This window comes from Octopus sinensis, linkage group LG8 (assembly GCF_006345805.1).
Source record: "Octopus sinensis linkage group LG8, ASM634580v1, whole genome shotgun sequence".
NCBI lineage: Eukaryota > Metazoa > Mollusca > Cephalopoda > Octopoda > Octopodidae > Octopus > Octopus sinensis.
In genome coordinates, this window is record NC_043004.1 from 91,816,542 (window position 1) to 91,836,877 (window position 20,336).

Sequence of the window (20,336 nt, forward strand, 5' to 3'; positions counted from 1 at the left end):
AGTTGAATAAAATTATTATCAACATATCCTTTGGCTCTTTACTCTCTGATTTCAAATTAAAACAGGCTCAATTTGATGGTCATCCTTTGGGATTGATGAAATAAATACCAGTCGAACACTGATATTGATGTAAACGGCTTAACACCTGCCTTAAATTTGAAAGAATTATCATTATTATGAATGCTTTTGTCTAAAGCTACGAGCTGACAGAATTGTTAGCGCATTGGACAAAATGCTTAGAGACATTTCTCTCGGCTCTTTACGTCAAGTGTTCAAATCCCGCCGAGATCAACTTTGCCTTTCATCCGTTCGGGATATATAACATACCAGTCCAGAGTGGTTTATGCAATTAGCGTAGTCCATCCACTGAAAATGTTGCTGGCTTTGTGCCAAAACTGAGAAAGAATTTGTTGTTTATGGCGGTGAATAGGCGATAATTCTTCCGCCGAAATAACTTTGCTTTTCGTTCATTCGTAGTTCATAAAATAATGCATCAACCAAATATTAGGGTTCAATTTAATCGACTGACCTCATCCCTGCAAAATTGCTGACCTCGTACCTAAATCAGAAACTATAATTAGTGTTGATTTTTTAAGGGCTGAGAATTAGATTGGCTCTTTACATTCTGACTTCAATTCCTGCCGCGGCCAACTTTGCCTTTCATCTTTTAGTGCTCGACAAAATAAACTAGAAGTTGCGTGCCTGGATAGATTCAATCTACTGAGCCTATCTCCTTTCAAAGTTTTCTAATTATCAATAGTACTTATTATCATAACTTTTGTTACGGCGGCGAGCAGGCAGAAACGTTAGCATGCCGGGCAAAATGCGTAGCCGTATTTCGTCTACCGTTACGTTCTAAGTTCAAATTCCGCCTAAGTCGACTTTGCCTTTCATCCTTTCGGGGTCGATAAATTAAGTACCGGTTACGCACTGGGGTCGATGTAATCGACTTAATCCGTTTGTCTGTCCTTGTTTGTCCTCTCTGTGTTTAGCCCCTTGTGGGCAGTAAAGAAATAGGTATTTCGTCTGCCGTTACGTTCTGAGTTCAAATTCCGCCGAGGTCGACTTTGCCTTTCATCCTTTCGGGGTCGATAAATTAAGTACCGGTTACGCACTGGAGTCGATGTAATCGACTTATTCCGTTTGTCTGTCCTTGTTTGTCCCCTCTGTGTTTAGCCCCTTGTAGGTAGTAAAGAAATAGGTATTTAAAGGCGGTGAGCAGGCAGAAACGTTAGCGCGCCGAGCGAAATGCTTAGCGGTATTTCGTCTGCCGCTACGCTCTTAGTTCAAATTCCGCCGAGGTCGAGTTTCCCTTTCATCCTTTCGGGGTCGATTAAATAAGTATCAGTTACACACTAGGGTCGTTATAATCGTCTTAACCCGTTTGTCTGTCCTTGTTTGTCCCCTCTGTGTTTAGCCCCTTGTGGATAGTAAAGAAATAGGTATTTCATCTGTCGTTACGTTCTGAGTTCAAATTCCGCCGAGGTCGACTTTGCCTTTCATCCTTTCGGGGTGGATAAATTAAGTGCCAGTTACGCACTGGGGTCGATGTAATCGACTTAATCCGTTTGTCTGTCCTTGTTTGTTCCCTCTGTGTGTAGCCCTTGTGGGCAGTAAAGAAATAAGAAACGTTAGCACTACAGGCAAAATGGTTTGTAGTAGTTTGTCAGTCCCTATGTTCTCAGTTCTAATTCCGCCCCGGTTTCATTTTCCTTTCCTTCTTTCGGGGTCAATAAAATAGGTACTCGTTGAACTCTAGGTTCGATGCAATCGATTATACCCTCCTCGAAATTGCTGACCAAAAAATGGAATAATTATTATAGTTGCTGTTTTTTATCTACCTAGCCCGCTCCATTACTCTTCTCTGATATAAGAAAAAGTGAATTAAAAGAACTTCATTGATGCTGTGAATCATTATCTAGCGTGGAGGCGCAATGGCCCAGTGGTTAGGGCAGCGGACTCGCGGTCATAGGATCGCGGTTTCGATTCCCAGACCGGGCGTTGTGAGTGTTTATTGAGCGAAAACACCTAAAGCTCCACGCGGCTCCGGCAGAGGATGGTGGTGATCCCTGCTGTACTCTTTCACCACAACTTTCTCTCACTCTTACTTCCTGTTTCTGTTGTACCTGTATTTCAAAGGGCCGGCCTTGTCACTCTCTGTGTCACGCTGAATATCCCCGAGAACTACGTTAAGGGTGCACGTGTCTGTGGAGTGCTCAGCCACTTACACGTTAATTTCACGAGCAGGCTGTTCCGTTGATCGGATCAACCGGAACCCTCGTCATCGTAACCGACGGAGTGCTTCCACCTTATCTAGCATACGCATTTCAGGCAGTATTAAATTCAAATAAAGATTTACGTATAATTTTTTGTCCGTTTATGTTGGTGACTGAGGGCATATCCAAAAGGTCAAAATGCATCTGGCGTTCTCGCTGACCGCTGTTGGAACGAATTTTTATCTCCCTCTGATGTATTTTGTTTTTAACTCAGCGAGTCCAAAATAGATGTCATCTCAGGACAAATACTGCATTGATTGGCCTATTGACATTGTGTATGCATTTAGTATGATATATAGATTTTAATCGACTATTTTAATTGAAATACTCCCTCAATTGCATATACCGGTTACATACAAATATACATATATATATATATACATTAAAATGAGGTAGTTTTGATGAAGCATTGTGAGGTATCGGCCTATATATATATATATATATATATATATATATATTATATATATATATATAATTATAATTAAGGGTTAATTGCAACAAGTAGCTCAAAACCACATACCGGTATGAGGTTTTGAGCAATTTGTTGCAATTAACCCTTAATTATAATTATTATAACCCTTACCAAATATGGTCTTTTCCATACCGATAAATCTACTAGGTGAAATTTATTAATTTTATTAAATTAATTATATTCCACCCTTTTTGCATATATATATATATATATATATACACATATACATACATACATAATATATATATATATTATATATATATATATATATATATATATATATATATATATATATATGCATGCATATGTGTGTGTGTATCAATTTTATCTTATTTTTTTCTTTCAGTCTCCCCACGAAACGAAACGCCAGAGAAGGTCGCCCCCGTGGAACCTTCCTCCGCCGTCGTCGCTTTAAGTGTGCTGTTAGTTCTGTCATTATGCGTTATAATTGTATTAGGTATATTACTCATTCAAAAATCTAATTTTGTCAACCGATTTTCCATAACCCGCCTCCAGTTTTAGGTAAGTATTCCCGTAGATATTTTCTTCTTTTTGTGGGTGAGGGTGAAAGAGCTTTGACTCTTTGAACTCGCGAGAACGCTTTAACCCCTTACCCGGCAGAAACGAATATATGCGTTTTGACCGAATTCGTTTTTTTTCTATCTCTAGCGAGTTAACTCGTCAAAAGATAGACTCGCCAAAATCGACAGCAAACGAGTTCCTTCGTCTAAAAACGGGTTAACTCGTTTCTGCCCAAAGCGGTATTTTAAAATCAATATTATTGAATTAAAATTCATAATAAATAAGGTTTTAAATATACCTAGAAATCACCATTCAAAACATAGTAAAATAAAACAATTAAAAAATACATTTATTTTCAAAATAATTGTTGGGTAAGGGGTTAACGGGTCCGATTTTGAATGACTCAAAAACGGTGACGACATTTTCCCTCTTTTTGTTTGTGTTTACAGCTGAAACTAACGATGCTTCTGACAATTAGCGAACTATAAACAAGCCACATGCCTACCCGTTTTTGCACCTTCCAAGTATATAGCCAAACGAAATCAAACCTGCTAAAGCGTTCCCGCAGGCTAAAAGGGTTAAAAGTTAATTCACGAAACAATTCCTGTAGTGAATAGCTAGACTAAATTGAACCTCAAACTCGCCATTTACTAGTGTGTTTATTCATCAACGAGCAAGCTCTCTCTGAATTCAGTTACGTCACTTTATGTTCCCGAATCAAATACTTTAATGGTCGCATTTGTCGTCCGTCCGTTCTGGTTCCATAAAAATAAATACCAGTCTTGTACTAAATGAAATGTCATTAAGGGTATATTTCAGGTGAAAACTAAAATAGATTTTTTTTTTCTTCAAATAGACATTTAACATGAAACCAAATTTAAAACTCTTACTCTTCACTCTTTTACTTGTTTCAGTCATTTGACTGCGGCCATGCTGGAGCACCGCCTTTAGTCGAGCAAATCGACCCTGGGACTTATTCTTTGTAAGCCCAGTACTTATTCTACGGTCTCTTTTGCCGAACCGCTATGTACGGGACGTAAACACACCAGCATCGGTTGTCAAGCAATGCTAGGGGACAAATACAGACACACAAGCATATACACACACATACATACTTTTTTTTTTTTTTTTTTGTACTTGTTTCAGTCATTTGATTGCGGCCATGCTGGACCACCGCCTTTAGAGTGGTGAAAGAGTACAGCAGGGATCACCACCATCCCCTGCCGGAGCCTCGTGGAGCTTTTAGGTGTTTTTCCGCTCAATACCACACACACAACGCCCGTCTGGGAATCGAACCGCGATCCTCCGACCGCAAGTCCGCTGCCCTAACCACTGGCATACACACACATATATATATATATATAATATATATATATATATATGTATATATATATATGTATATATATATATATATATATATATATATATATGTATATATATATATATGTATGTATATATATATGTATGTATATATATATATATGTATGTATATATATATATATATATATATATATATATATATGTATATATATATATATATATATATATATATATATATATATATATATATATATATATATATATAATATATATATATATATATATATATATTATACGACAGGCTTCTTTCAGTTTCCGTCTACCAAATCCACTCACAAGGCTTTGGTCGGCCCGAGGCTATAGCAGAAGACACTTGCCCACGATGCCACGCAGTGGGACTGAACCCGGAACCATGTGGCTGGTTAAAAAGCTACTTACCACACAGCCACTCCTGCGCCTAAAATTAAATTTAAGTTAACTGTTTGTTTGGAATTGCTCCTTGCTTTCTCTGCTGTGTTACTGTTGTTGGTATTTATCCTTGGGTCAGCATCGATCGGATAAGCATATAATCAAAATCATTCCAGCCATGACAATACGGTTATTCATTTCCATACGCAATGTAACTAGGACTATATTTCCAAACTATTCTTCGCTATGTTTTTTAAACGTTGGTATGTAGTAGGGAGATGATTTTACTGCTATGTTTAGCAGGTCTTACAACCAGAAGAAGCTTTCTCGCTGACTCATTATCTCTTATTTTTTTACCTGGAAATTGACATAATTGATTAGCTCCTCCCCGAAAATTTCAGGCCTCATACTTATAGTAGAAAAAATTATTATAATAATAATAATAATAATGAAATTATTGTATACAGTGCTCAGGTGCACCACAACTTGTCAAAAGTGCGTATAAAGCACATACAATAATGTAGAAATGTCTGAAAAGTGAACAGTGTATGAGTCAGATACATGTTTGCGTGTGTATGGAGGGGAGAAAATCAGGTGCAGTGTTGACGAATCTCAGGAAGCATGGAAGTTTTGAAGGATGCAGTGCTCCTACAACTAACAACTGATGCCGGCAGTTTGTTCCATGCTTCAGCAACTCTTAGCGTGAAAAAATGTTTCCGAAAGTCATGGGAGCTGTGCGGTTTTCTGACTTTGTAAACATGTCCACGGGTGTTAGACAGATGGAGTTTGAAAAGGTACTCAGAGTTATTGTTTGTAAGATAGTTAATAATTTTATTGGTGTCTATCAAGTCAGCTGCCAGACGTCGGCGTTTCAATGTATCCATACCCAGGAAAGGAAGGCGTTCAGAATATGGCAAATGCCTGATGGAGGGTATTCTCTTGGTTGCACATCGCTGAACGGCTTCCAGACGATTAATATCCTGGGCAAGATAGGGGTTCCAGACCGGTGATGCAAATTCCAGGTGAGGTCGCATCATAGCTATATAAAGCCGCAGATAGATAGCCGGAGAGCTGCTCGCAAAGGACTTGGTGAGTGATGCCAAGACACCCTCAGCCTTCTTGGCAATTTTAGCAATGCGTTTTGTTCAACTCAAATTGGTCAACAATAACAACCAGGTCACGTTCACACGAAGACTTTTTGAGATTAGTGTTGTAGAGGGAGTAGGTAGACGCTGGGTTTTTCCTCCCAAAATGCATGATGGTACATTTGTCCACAGCCAGCTTGAGTTGCCAGTCCATGATCCACTGCTGCATTGTGTCCAGGTCTGATTGCAATAGAGATCTATAGTGTACAGGATCTGACCTCTTTATTTCGAGGTACAGCTTGAAGTCATCTGCATATTTCAGCACTGTGACATTCTTTAAGTTGGCATCTATGTCATTAACATATGCAACAAATAAAAGGGGACCAAGAACAGATCCCTGTGGTAAGGCAAATGGAAAAAAAACTACAGCAATAAAGATGAAACTGAAAACAACAACAAAAATGAGACCACAGAATTAAAAAAAAAAATTTTACATGAACTTCTTCATTCAACACACATGCGTGTCTTATGTCAGAGGAGAGGTATTACCCCTGTTTTCAGGGCCACCAAAGTTGGTGCGTTAAGAGAGGAAGTTATCTTTAGTCAGAAGATCCGAATGAAAAGTTTAAAATTGTGTGAAATCCACTAAAAGCATTCCAGGGGCAGATGATGGTGTGAAACTAGGCAACGTATTAAATTTCTTTCGGTCTCTTGTTTTAAAGGTTTCGCAATAAGAATCTAGCTTCAGCTGTTTAGAATATGTACCATTTCATTGGATTAATGTAGTCCTAGTTACACTGTGCATAAAAATGATTGGATCGACAGTATTACCACGAATGGAACGCCGTTGATCACACGTTAGTCCGACTGCGGTTGATTTAAGATAACATCTAAAACCAAGTATTGTTGGTTAGTTGCCACGTTCACCACTCAGCCGCAAGCCACGCGAGACTATACTGGAGTTTCTAGGTGGTCGGTTGACCTGCTAAAAATAACAATGATTCCTTCATGAAATTATTGGAAAGCTGTGTTGGGTGGTGTAATCTTAAGCAGAAACCTAAGAAGAGACGATGATCGCAGCTGGACGGTATTTGATAACAGGTCTATTTGATCTTGATCTGTCCGTTATGAATAACAGCAAAAATTGTCTCCCTTGTATGTTGAAATTTATATCTGTTGATGTAAAACAATTTTGATATTAATAAATATAGAAGTCTGATGTTGTATTTCTTTGCATAACATTACAGGTAACTACGGCTGTAAACCAAGCAACCTGAATTCCCAAAATGAAACTTTCCAGAATCATACCATAAGCTTCATAAATACTGTTATCAGCTGCAATACTCTCAGCAATAAGATGAATCCGTGATCGGCGGGGTTCCCTGTTTGGCCCATATGGGGATCTCTCTTATCTGGAGGTTACATCTCATTTTTCTTTATGTTATTTTTCATGTTATCTCATTCATGATATTATATAAATCTCGTTGTAAGTGTATCATCCGCCACTGTTATCACAAATAAAGACATTATTATTATTATTATTATTATTATTATTATTACTATTATTATTACTATTATTATTGAGTGAGAGAGCAGTTCATGCCATCAAAGTGACACTGGGGTAAAATATACGAAGCCCAATATACCCATCATGACTACCTGTCTGATAAAGGTACACCAGGCACATGCATCACAACCATATGTGCGCGACATGGTGATTTCATATCAAGATAAACAGCACATGACCTTGCAGGTGGGGCCCAGTTAGAATTTTCTTCAGGTTGAGTAACCCATCCCGCTCAAACGGTCCCTATTATTATTATTATTATTATTATTATTATTATTATTATTATTATTATTGTCATCATCATCATCATCATCAAGGCGGCGAGCTGGCAGAATCGTTAACGCGCCGGACGAAATGCTTAGCGGAATTTCGCCCGTCGCTACATTCTGAGTTCAAATTCCGCCGAGATCGACATTACCTTTCCTCCTTTCGGGGTCGATAAAATATGTACCAGTTGAACACTATGGTCGATGCAATCGACTCATCTCCACCCACAAAACTGCTACACTTGTGGCAAAAATTTCAAATAATAATAATTATTATCATTAATATTATTATTACTGCTGTTGTTGTTGTTGTTGTTTGCGTCATTGTTATTGATTTGTTTTATACGAGTTGCTGCAAGTCTCATCCAGTGACTTCAACAAACAGCAATTTAGACGCTTACTATGGATGCTATATTTCAAGAAAAGGAGACCAAATGCGGAGAAAATTCCATTAAAAATCTGTTGTTATGTTTGCTATTTTAAAAGATTTTAAAAGATTCAAATATTCTCAGGTTGAAAGTATTTTCTTGGGATATGCACTCTACTCATGTGAACAATTTTTTGTAGCTATGATACTTTTACATTTCCGGGTATTTGATAATAGTGTTTCAGACAGCCGTTTGATATTCCCAAAACTCCGATTATTACAGGTATAGTTGTCGCACTTGGATACCACATTTTAAAGACCCTATTTCAAGGTACTTTTATAAACTTTACTTTACAAGCGATTTTACAGAGATGTTGCAGTCTACTAGAATCTAAGGTTAAGCATGTTTTGTCAAAGTGATTTTTCTAACCCCAATATCTGGTCTATTGGCCTGAATAATTCGATCAGCTTAAATATCTTTGCCGTTTCATGGCGTTGGTGTTGTGACAAGTTTAATTATGTTTCCCTATCGAACCATAACTCTTGTTTTAGGACGAGGAGCATTTTGTACCTTCTGTGTAAAAATATTTTTCAGCTGATATCTATTCTTAATTTGTATTAAGGAATTTCAGGATAAATTATTGCTGCACCTACTATAGATATTTTCTGCACTACCCTTATTCCCATATTAAGGGCAAATTTTCCGAAGTTTGCTCTCATATTGTCACTTTTCTCAAAGCCCAAGTGCTAGCTGGTGCATTAGGTCGACGTTGCCCTTCATCCTTTCGGGATCGATAAAGTAAGTACCAGCTGAGCACTGGGGTTGATGTAATCGACTATCCTTCTTCCCAAATTTCTTCCGTTGTAGATTTAATAGTCACATATCAACCTTGTTGTTTTGGCTCGAATATTGTTGTGTAGTGCCACGTAATAAAGTATAATGCTGTGTTTGTATTTCGATATTGTGTAACGTGGTATTGGCGTCGTTTCCTTATTATGGATGCTAATTGGTTAACATGCAGTTGAGGAGCTTACAAAAGTTTGGAAGGAAATGGACTCGTAATGAACACAGTGATATCCGATCTGTTTCATATGAGCAATCTAACGATCACAATCAATGTAACTTGAAAACCGTATATATATTTTATATAAGATGAAAATAGTTATATTTATACTGGATTTGTGGAGCTGGTCTCGGGCACCAGACCACGCAGAGCACCCAAATTCCGTTTTTGAGATCAGCTCAGTGCCACTCTATTCCCCCGTTCCATCAGCCCAAATACCTGGGAGACAATCCCTAAGGACCATCCATAGTGGTGGTATTTCATCGTCAAGGGAACGGACTAGATGAAAAATAATAGACATCAAGAAACAGAGATCAAACGTCGAAGACACAGAGAGCAATTCGCATTTCATCGTCCACCGTCAACCCACCCCTGCGATATGTGCCTTTGGCTCTTCTATACCGCCTTTGGTCTCAACATCCACCTCAAGCATCGACACTCTTCGCTCAAATCAGGATGAAGAAGCTCAATCACTCGCTAAAGATTAACTATTCAGATACGTGTTAATGCCGACGACAAAGAAGCAACTACATTGGAACGGTGTACCACAATTATTATTATTATTATTATTATTATTATTATTATTATTATCATTATTATTATTGTTATTATTATTATTATCATTATCATTATCATTATCATGGCCAGGTTCCAATCTGCAGCAACAAAAGCCACTCACCACATTTCTCGGTCCACCATCATTGCCTCGAGGTCCTGGATAGATTCCAGACCAGTATCTGCAAGTAAATTGCCGATGTATGTGTAACGACGTTTTCCTCTTCTTACACCACCATGAAGTGAGTTCTACAAGACTAATTTGAATTCATCCAGTTCAGGGTGACGCACGCAGTGACCAGATAATCGCTGCCATCTTTGCCTGATCTTGTCACTAACTTTCGGCAGGTCTCCATAAAGACATTCGTTTGCCATATATTACTGCCATTTCACATTTAGGGCCATTTTTAGCATCCTTGTGTAACATCGCTTTAGCCCGTTTGGTAATTTCTTTGCTAGCGTCCATATTTCACAGCCATATAATAGTACTGATTCGACAGGTACAATGAACAGCTTGATTATGATTTGCCCCGACAATTTAGAGTTTGAGAGCTTCTTTAGTTTGTGAGAGGCTGTTCATACTTCTGCCTTCCTGATTTTGATGTCTGCTTTCGAACTACTCCCCCAACCACCTAAACACTTTGCAAATTTTGAAATACTTAAGGTAACACTTGAGAGGACTAGACATGAAGGTGTCTGTAGACGCGTAATGAGGTACTTCTGTTGATATAACATTAAGGGATTTCATTAGTTCTCTTTTATTTTACTTTATTGCCCACAGGGGGGGGGGTAAACACAGAGAGGACAAACAAGGACAGACAAACGGATTAAGTCGATTATATCGACTCCAGTGCATAACTGGTACTTATTTAATTGATCCCGAAAGGACGAAAGGCAAAGTCGACCTCGGCGGGATTTGAACTCAGAACGTAGCGGCAGACGAAATACGAATTTCTTTATTGCCCACCGGGGGCCAAACATAGATATGGACAGTACAACTGATGGGATCAGTGAATCGATATGATTTTACATAAATGTGACATCAAAAATAAAATACAATACATAAAAATCGAATGGAATACACAGTACAAAAACAATACAAATGAAGCGATGATCAAGTTACGCTCCGATCCCACAAGCCCCGATCTACCGCTGATACCTTTTTATTTTTCCTTTTTTTTTTTTTTTCCTCGTCTATTCACACGGTTCCTTGCACGCACAACACTCGTGCAACATACTTCCATCTCTTTTGGAACGTACACTCTGACAGACACCTCTTCTCCAGCCACAGTTTCCTTTTCAAATGAAAAGAAAAAAAGGATCGTAAATTGTCACCAGAGATAAAGTTGCCTGTCTTAATTCCTTTTATCCTAGTATTCCATACAGCCTCTTTTGCTATTGCTACAACCGTGAGAAAACAATTCTTACCTTCGTTCGTTAGAACTCCCGGTGGGTCAATTTTTATAATTGACTCAGTCGACAGCCGTACTCTTCCTTCGCCGGACAACAGATGTTCAGCATAAGCCCACATTTCAGTTATCTCCGGACACTGAACAATAGCGTGAGGGACGGTTTCCCTGTCCCCACCGCATCTTGGACAGGTCGGCGACTGACGTTTACCATGTCTTGCGAGCTTATCCCAAACGGGCAAGGCACCTCTGTAGCATTGCCAGGTTAAGGACTTTTGGAAGTTGTCCAACGTTCTCAACCCGAATGTACGATGAAACAAGCTGTCCAGTTGAATAAATCCGAGACCTAGAGTCGACCCCAGGCCATCGTCGCATTCAGACTCTACCAACCCACTATATAAAATCCGCTGGCGTTGCCCGAGCGCCGGAACAGCAAGAGGGCCTTACGGCACTCTTTATGCCACTCACTCGACCTCGGTCTACGAGAACACCAGGCTTCCTGTTCGCAAAAACTCTTGAACTCAGGGAACATTTGTCTGGCCAGCGGAGACCACACCCGTTCACTATCCAGGAGAATCCAGAGGTGCCTCAACCTCAACGCATGTCTGCGCATCATTAACCAAGGCATCCCTAAACCTCCATTTAAAGGCTTTTGACAGCAGACAGAGCGTTTCACAAGTGGCGACCTGCCCTTCCACAAAAAGCGAAAGAGCTGTCTCTCCAACCTGATCAACCACGAATCCGGACAGGGCACGACAGTCAGGCGGTAGGTAATGACCGATGCGATAAACACATTGGCCACTTCCGCCCTCCCTTTCAGGGATAGCCACCGCCAAGACCAGGTCTTGACTACTGCAGCCACCCTGCTCAATACCTCCGTCCAGTTCTTCTCTATCTGGAGGCCTGGTCCAAACCAGACTCCCAGCAACTTAACCGGTCCCTCCGTCCAGCGCCTAACAACACTGTCTGAAGGCATCGACTTGCCAACCCAGGTGCCGAGCTGCAAGCCGACCGACTTTTCCCGGTTAATCTTTGCTCCTGCTACCTCCTCGTAAGCCTCAATAGTCTTACCTACTTCACGTAGGCGTGCCACTGTGGTTACACTGATAGTGATATCATCCGCGAAAGCCGTAACAAACTCCTCTAGTCCTGGTTCTCTCGGGATGCCACTCAACCTTTGCAGTAATGGCTCGAGAGCCATCACATACAAAAGTGGTGAAAGCGGACATCCTTGAAGAACCGAGCGTCTGATGCAGAACGGCTTCGAAAGGAAACCGTTCACCCGAACTATCGAGTCAATGTTGTGGTACAAAGCGATAAACCACCTGAGGAAGCCAAGGCCCAGGCCAAACCGCGCAAGTACAGTCGCTAGGTATCGATGGTCAACCCTATCAAAAGCTTTAGACTGGTCCAAATGCACCAATGCCCCACCTTTGCCAGATTTATTACCAAACCTCTCTATGGTATAGCGAATAAGATGGAGGGTATCCTGAATGGTTCTGCCTGGGATGGCACATGTCTGTGCCTCCCCGACTATACCATTCGCGACACGCGCCAACCTTTTTGCTAGAACCTTGGCCAAAATCTTCACTTCTGCGTTTAACAGAGTGATGGGCCTGAAATTCTCTAGAACGTCCCCCTTGTCCGGGTCCTTTCTGACCAACGTCACTACTCCCCGGCGCACAGATCTGGGGATAAACCCATTCTGTTTCCAGTTCACGTACACGTCAGTCAGTAGTTGCCCGAACAAGTCTGGCATACATTTATACAGCTCGTACGGAAGACCATCAAGTCCCGGTGACTTACCCGCTTTACAATCGGCCAAAGCCTCCATCACCTCCTCAAGTGTGATTGGCCCTTCGCAAGACTCCGCATCCGAGCCCGAGAGGCACGGCAGCCCGGTAAGAAAGTCCTCGAGGGCTCTCCCACCACCAGGACCGCCGTCACCCCGAACAGCTGGGCGAAGTACTCCCGAAAGACCTCACACATTTTCTCGGGTTCGTTTATCAAGACACCATTTTGATTCGTCAAAGACCGAATAGAGGAACTATTTCCTTGCCGAGCTTCCACCACTCGGGCCCATCCAGCGGCTTTGATTCCTTCACTTCCCATTGCACGTAACTTAGCTCTGGTAATACTTCCCATGTGGTGGGCTTCAAGATGCTGGTTTAACTCCAGTCTTTTCACCCTCGCTTGGTCTGTATTACCAGTCCTCCAGGCTTCTTCTAGTTCCTTAACTAGACCATCTCCTATTTTACGTCCCTTCTTAGCTAAACTTATGCTAAACCTAATAGACTCATATTTGATGGCTCTTTTTAGGGCGTACCACCATTTGTTATTAATGATGGTACCTGTTAATGCCCTCTGTATTAACATCTTGATCCGCTTTCTGTACTCCTCAATCGCCAAAAGGGACGTATTGAGTTTCCAGTAGCCAGATCCCTGTCTATGCAACTTATCTACCGTCAGTTTACAGGTAACCATCTTGTGGTCACTGTAGCTGACTAGAAAAAACTGTGGACACTCAACTATGGACTTATCTTTTTCTCTAATTAAAATCCTATCTAGATATGTTCTGGTAGACCTGTCACTATTTGACCACGTCCACTGTGGAGTGTTCGGGTGCTCCAACCTATATGGATCTGCTAGCTGAAATTGACTTAGCAGATCCCGAAAGCCTGTGTTACATTTTCTGTTCATGTTCGAGTTTGAGCCAACACAATCTGTGTGTGCTGCACATATTGTATTAGAGTCTCCTAACACTACTAGTGAATGCGACGTGGCTAGGAACTTTCCTAGGCCACGAAAATATTCAGTTTGCGGGCCAATAATGTTTGGTGCATAAATAGCGACCAGCCTGATTGTCTTGCCACAACTGAATGTCAAGTCGAGAACGACCAGCCTGCCTTCTGGGTCAGAAAAAACCAACTTTTTCTCGGCTACCCGGTTTCTTTTTAGTAGGACCAACACCCCACCCCCACCTCCCGCCCGACTCGGAGAAACGTATTTCTCGTAGCCGTTCAGGAGGGGGAGCAGATCTCTTGGCCCCTTCACCCGGGTTTCCGTTGCAACAATTACATCCAAATTTCTCGACCTGATGTCATTCAGAAAGCGTCCTTGCTTCCAGCTTGACAACAGGCCATGAACATTTAAACAACCAATGTGAATAGCCATCACTTACCTGTTTAATTAGGATTGTCCGGTGGAGGGGGACCCTTCACCTTTTTTTTATCCAGGGTCGGAGGTGGACGGTCTTGGGAAATAGATTTGTCAAAATCCCGTCTCACCACCGACACAGAATTATCAGGTGGAGGGGGAATCTCCACCTTTTCCTTTTCTCGCGGGATCGGAGCTGGTAATCCATGAAATATCGACTTGTTAAAATCTAATCTCAATGAAGATACAGTCTTTCTGTACTTATTTTGTAGAATTCTATAAGTCTTATTTGAGACTTCATATATGTCGTAATTGATAAATTCCTCTGAAAGGTTATCAATTTTTTTTACAGTCTTTATGAGTTGAATGTCTCTCATGAGCTCAGTATCTTTAGTGTATACGGCTATTATGCCTTTTTCTTCTTTTCTCTTCTGGCAGTCTTTTTTGGTCGTTGTTCTGTAGTAGTCGCCGCTCTCGACTGGGTTGCTGGTTGTATTTTTCTTTTGTTTGTTGTTTTTTTCTCATCTGTTTCTTCTTTATCTTCTTCCTCTTTGTCTTTTTTCTCCTCTTCCTCCTCTTCTTCATTTTCCTTGCAGTTCCTTCGAATGTGGCCTAATTGACCACATAAAAAACATCGAGGTTTTCGGCCCTCAACAAACACCACGAGGTTCTCCTCCCCTACCTCAATTGTCTCAGGAATTGTTTGAATTATTTTAGGGTCCGCTTGAATGAGAAGATTAATTGTTTTACCATCCCAGCGTGGGTTTTCCGTAGCGGTAGCCTGGAGGAGAGTAATTTTTTCTACCTCTTTGATTAGGACTGCCGCCAACAACCACATAGGTTCGACCTCTGGCGGGACCCTTGTAATTTTTATTCGCGACGTCCTCATCCCCATATAATAGGGTATTAACTCCACGTCGTTCGTTTTCAACGTTTCCACTGAGTTCTTGTGTGCTATTTCTTTATTGGTGAACCTTACTTCCACCGTTCCGAATTTTTTTCCTCTTCTCAGAAATACTACGTCGCCCAATATTGGCTTTAAGCACTTTTCTATTTTCTCTTCTGACATTCTTTCAATTTTTCTATTTTGTAGACAATATGTTTTGAAAATTATTGTTTTTTGCTTTTCTTCCTGTAATAACTTTTGCGGAGGTTCAATTTTCACACTGTTGTCATTTATTTCCATCATTTTGCTGTATTTCATAATTTCGCTTTTATTCGTCGACAGTATCTGGGTTCCACCCCCAGCAGCCAACGCAAAACTTTTTTTTCCATTTTTTGGTTCTATCTGGATGCTAGGCACATCAATTATTCTCTTCGACACAATGCCTTTGTTCTCTGGCAAAGTCGGAAACTCTTCTGGTGAAAGTTCTGACGAGCTCTCAGACACATCTCCAAAAATATCAAATATATTATCCTTCTGCTATTCCTTCTTGTAGCGGGGGAAACCCCTATTTCCTTGTCTGTAGTTGGCTCCTCGCCGGACATGTATTTCCTCCTCTCAACAGGAGAAACAAGTATTTCTGCTCCAACGGTAGGCTCCATGCTAGACGACATTCTTCCCCCCAAAGGGGGAATGAACAACGCGTGCTACCACAAGCACTAAGTGTTTTCAATTGAAAACTCCAACAGTTAAGTTATTCAACAGTTTAACAAGAAACAACAGTTGTTAACAATATTAACACCACGAAACAGCAATTCTTACTTCACGAACACATGTGCGGCAGACGAAATACGGCTACGCATTTCGCCCGGCGTGCTAACGATTCTGCCAGCTCGCCGCTCATTAGTTCTCTTTTAATGAAATTATGAAATGTCATCGTCTCTTTCAGGATATTTACTTACATTTTTAAGCTCCTAAACTGCACAATGTGGAGGCACATGGCCTAGAGGTTAGAGCAGCGGACTCGCGGTCGAGGGATCGCGGTTCGAATTCTCAGACCGGGCGATGTTTACGTTCATGAGCGAAAGCACCTAAGCTCCACGCGGCTCCGCCAGGAGGTAATGGCGAACTTCTGCTGACAACTTTCTCTCACTCTTTCTTCCTGCATCTTGAAGTCCGCCTGCGACGGACTGGCGTCCCGTCCAGGTGGGGAACCTATACGCCAAGGAAACCGGGAGACCGTCCCTTATGAGCCAGGCGTGGCTCGAGAAGGAACAAACTGCACAATAACATATTTATACCTGCACAGTTGGATTATTTTCGCGTTGACAAGTTTGTCAGTTTGGTCAAGAATTTAATCGTATCAGTTATCGAATTGCCATGTCAAGAATATACCTTTGTATTAAACATTGTTCTCGCTACATATATGTAAGTCATCAACGGTGACACCTTAAATCCCGAACAAAAAGCTCTATATTAAATCGAACGACACTACATGAGTGGTCTCCCGTAGGTAATAATTAAAAATGCAAAACAAGTTTGAAAAATCGCATAAGGGGGGAGATAACTATCGAGACTATAACTTACGTGAAAGCCATAGTAAGGGAAGTAACTGAGGTTATTATTAAACATTTGATTTACTATCTGATCGTAATGATGCATCCACACACACACACACAACACACACACACACACACACACACACACACACACACACACACACACCGCACACACACACAAACACACCCTGAAATATTCACATATATAAAACAGTCATCTATCAGTTTCCGTGTACGAAATCCACTCACAGGGCTTTAGTTGGCCTGAGGCTACAATATATATATATATATATATATATATATCTCCATATATATATATATATATATATATATATATATATATATATATATCCATATATATATATATATCTCCATATATATATATACAATTCTGACTCAGCACAGTTGGCTGATTTGGTCGGTATATATATCCTTTATGAAATGGCTGACCAATTCCTAAACATCAATGAAGATCTATATCGTAGCGATTATGTACATCTACTCTACATTCAAAATGTTTCTAACGAAAAATTACAAAGGGTTAAAAATAGATTGGTTAAATTTTCCCGAAACATGGGTTTAAGCATTGTTTCCGAAGATGATATAATTAAAGCCGACTGTTTGGATATTACCCTCAACTTACACAATGATTCATATTTCCCATACCATAAACCATCAACTAATCAACTAATTAGCTCCTTCCGTAATCATCCAAAGGTTATTACAAGGAATTTAGTTAGAAATGTTTCACTTAGACTTTGTAGATTACATTGTGCAACAAATTTCAGTTTCAAAAAAGTACAAGTTAAGTAAGACTTGTTTCTGGGTCAAAAAATTGTCCTGATTCTGATTCTGATCTTTATTTCTCCAGATTAGGCACCGTTTTCCTGTACCATGAACCATACGTTTTATAATATACTGCATAATATTGCGTATTGAACACAACATTGCAAATACTGAAAGTTACGAAAAACAAAACAAAAATTTAGTTGATATAACAAAACATATATTGGTTATGAATTAAAAACACACCTGTCAGTTTAAACAACTTTTGTCCCTCTAAACCTCTTGTGCTGAGTGTGATTTTTTTTTTTTATACCACAGCAGTATTCTGCCAACATGCCAGGGTTCCATTTTCCTTTGAATCGTCGCTCCATCACTGAAATATTCTGATGGAATCTTTCGCCATGTTCATCACTCACATCACCAAGATTTTCCGCAAAAAAATCCAAATGCGAGTGAAGCACATGAACGTTTTGAGACATGTTACATCCCATATCATGATAATGACTCAGCAGATCATTCACAACTTACACATAGTCTTCTGAACGATGTTTGCCCAGGAAGTTATCGCAAACTTTCTTGAATGACTCAAAGGCAAGCTTCTCTTTTCTCTTGAAATGTGTGATAAAGGTTTCATCAAGTACAATTTTTCAAATTTGGGGACCTATGGAGAAACCTTCTTTAATTTTAGCTTGACTCAGGGAAGGGAACTTTTCTGCAAGATATGCAAATGCAGAGAATTCCTTGTCCAAGGCTTTCACAAATTGCTTAAGCAAACCAAGTTTAATATGCAAAGGTGGTAAAATGTTTTATCACTTTTCACAAGTGGTTTGTGCATGATGTTGTGTTTTCCTTGTTCAATTTCATCTCGGATCGGCCAATCCTTGCATATATAATGTTCAGCTCTTTCTCTGGAATTCCATAAGCTCAGGAAGCAGCAAAATTTAGTATAGCCAAGATGTAGGCCAGTAAGCATGGCCACAACCTTAAAATCTTGCACAAATATGCCAGGTATGGTCATCATACTGTGTGCATATTAGAATTGCTTTCAGATTTTCATATGATTCTTTTATGGTTGTGCTATAAGCTATGGGAACAGAAGGCCGAGTGTTACCATTGTGTCGCAGAACAGCTTTGATGCTGTCCTTGGATGCATCTATGAAAAGTTGCCAGTTGGTTTTATCATATGGTATTTCCAGTTGCTCAAAAGGTTGTGATGTCATTACAAAAGTATAAGTCATCCTTCATAGTGAATAATGCAAGCAGATCCTCTGTACGTTTTCTGTACAGTGTTATCTTCACTCCTTTCTCAAGAAGATTACATTCTTGAAGCCTTGATGCCAGAAACTCACTTTTCTCTTTGGTTAAATAGAGATCCCTGCACAAGTAATTTAGAGCCTTTTGAGAAAATGGTTTGGTTTCTTCTCGCTTTCTGGATCATTGGGTTCCACACATTCACTACTGGAATGTTTATCAGCACTGCTGGAACTCTGCATTTCTTGATCTGGAAGTTTGGGCACAGGTAATTTTTGTGAGTGCTCTATTGGGTGCATTGCTGGTTGCAAATTTGGGTAAACAATGTGTTTCTTTTTCTTTGCTGTAGTACAGCCTGTAAAGTCATGGTGACAGAAATAGCAATCATTAGAGTGATCTTTCTGCTCATGCCAAATCATTAGAACACCAAACTTCATGTGAACATTTTTTCCTGCATGCTAGGCACTCAATGTCTTCACATATGTAAGGCAACACACTTGAGGAGCCCATGACTTATCCTGGTCTCCTAAGTAACAATCGAAGTACGTCTTGTATATTTTATTGATATGGCGTGTAATACTGCGCATTTCTATAGCAAAAGTTAGTTCCCCACAGATATAACAGAATCTGTTTGGATCATTTTTGCACTATCTTGTACTCATTATTGAAAACAAATAAGATCTGACAGATAAAAAATAACATTAAGCACAAGCTTTGGATCACACTGCAGGTGTTACTAAGATTGTTTTCTAGCCCTGGGTTGAAACCCATTTTACAATGGGGTAGAGAATTTTATTTAATAATAATGACATAAAGAGTATACAGTGACAATTCTGTAGAAACCATACCTAATTCAACAAAAAGAAGGCCAGAAATGGATTTCCCATGTCATTTTGCATATAAAAATGGCCACAGATCTCTTGTACTTTTTTGAGTGTTGCACAGTGTTACCTGCCAATGTTGATATCTACAACGATAAAACCGAATTTTATTACTCTACCTCACTCAAAGCAGGCTATAAAGAAAAAATTATCTATATTAACCCACTTGACATTAATTCTACCTCTGTTAATGAAAACACATCAAAACGGTGATAATAATATAAATTTTAGTTCGAATAACAACACTAAATCGAAAAAACGTAATTTTGCAGCGTAAGGGAGATAACGGTTCTTTAAGACCCTTTTTACGTTATAAAAGTAAATATAGGACTTTAATTACCCTAATAACAAGGTATGTCCAAGTAAAACTGTTAGGTTGATAATTCTATATGGTAAGCAGATCAAATCCAACCTCCCTTACCAGTTTCGAGAAGCTATAGATCGAATTAGAATAGGATTTTTTAAAAATCAAAAATCTTTCACAAATCATCTCTTCGCGTAACAATAAG

At 39.9% G+C, this 20,336-nt stretch overlaps 1 protein-coding gene across 2 annotated transcripts in view; it reads left to right on the plus strand.

The window, feature by feature from the left end:
- The window catches only part of LOC115214877, a 134,366-nt gene extending 126,739 nt beyond the window's left edge, over positions 1-7,627 (plus strand). For both annotated transcript variants that reach the window (XM_036505590.1, XM_036505591.1), the window contains exons 7-8: positions 3,095-3,270; positions 7,331-7,627. In XM_036505590.1, coding sequence (XP_036361483.1) covers positions 3,095-3,270 — 176 coding nt within the window. In that variant the 3' untranslated portion in view covers positions 7,331-7,627. The remainder of the gene's footprint in view (positions 1-3,094; positions 3,271-7,330) is intronic.
- The last annotated feature ends 12,709 nt before the right edge of the window (positions 7,628-20,336 follow it).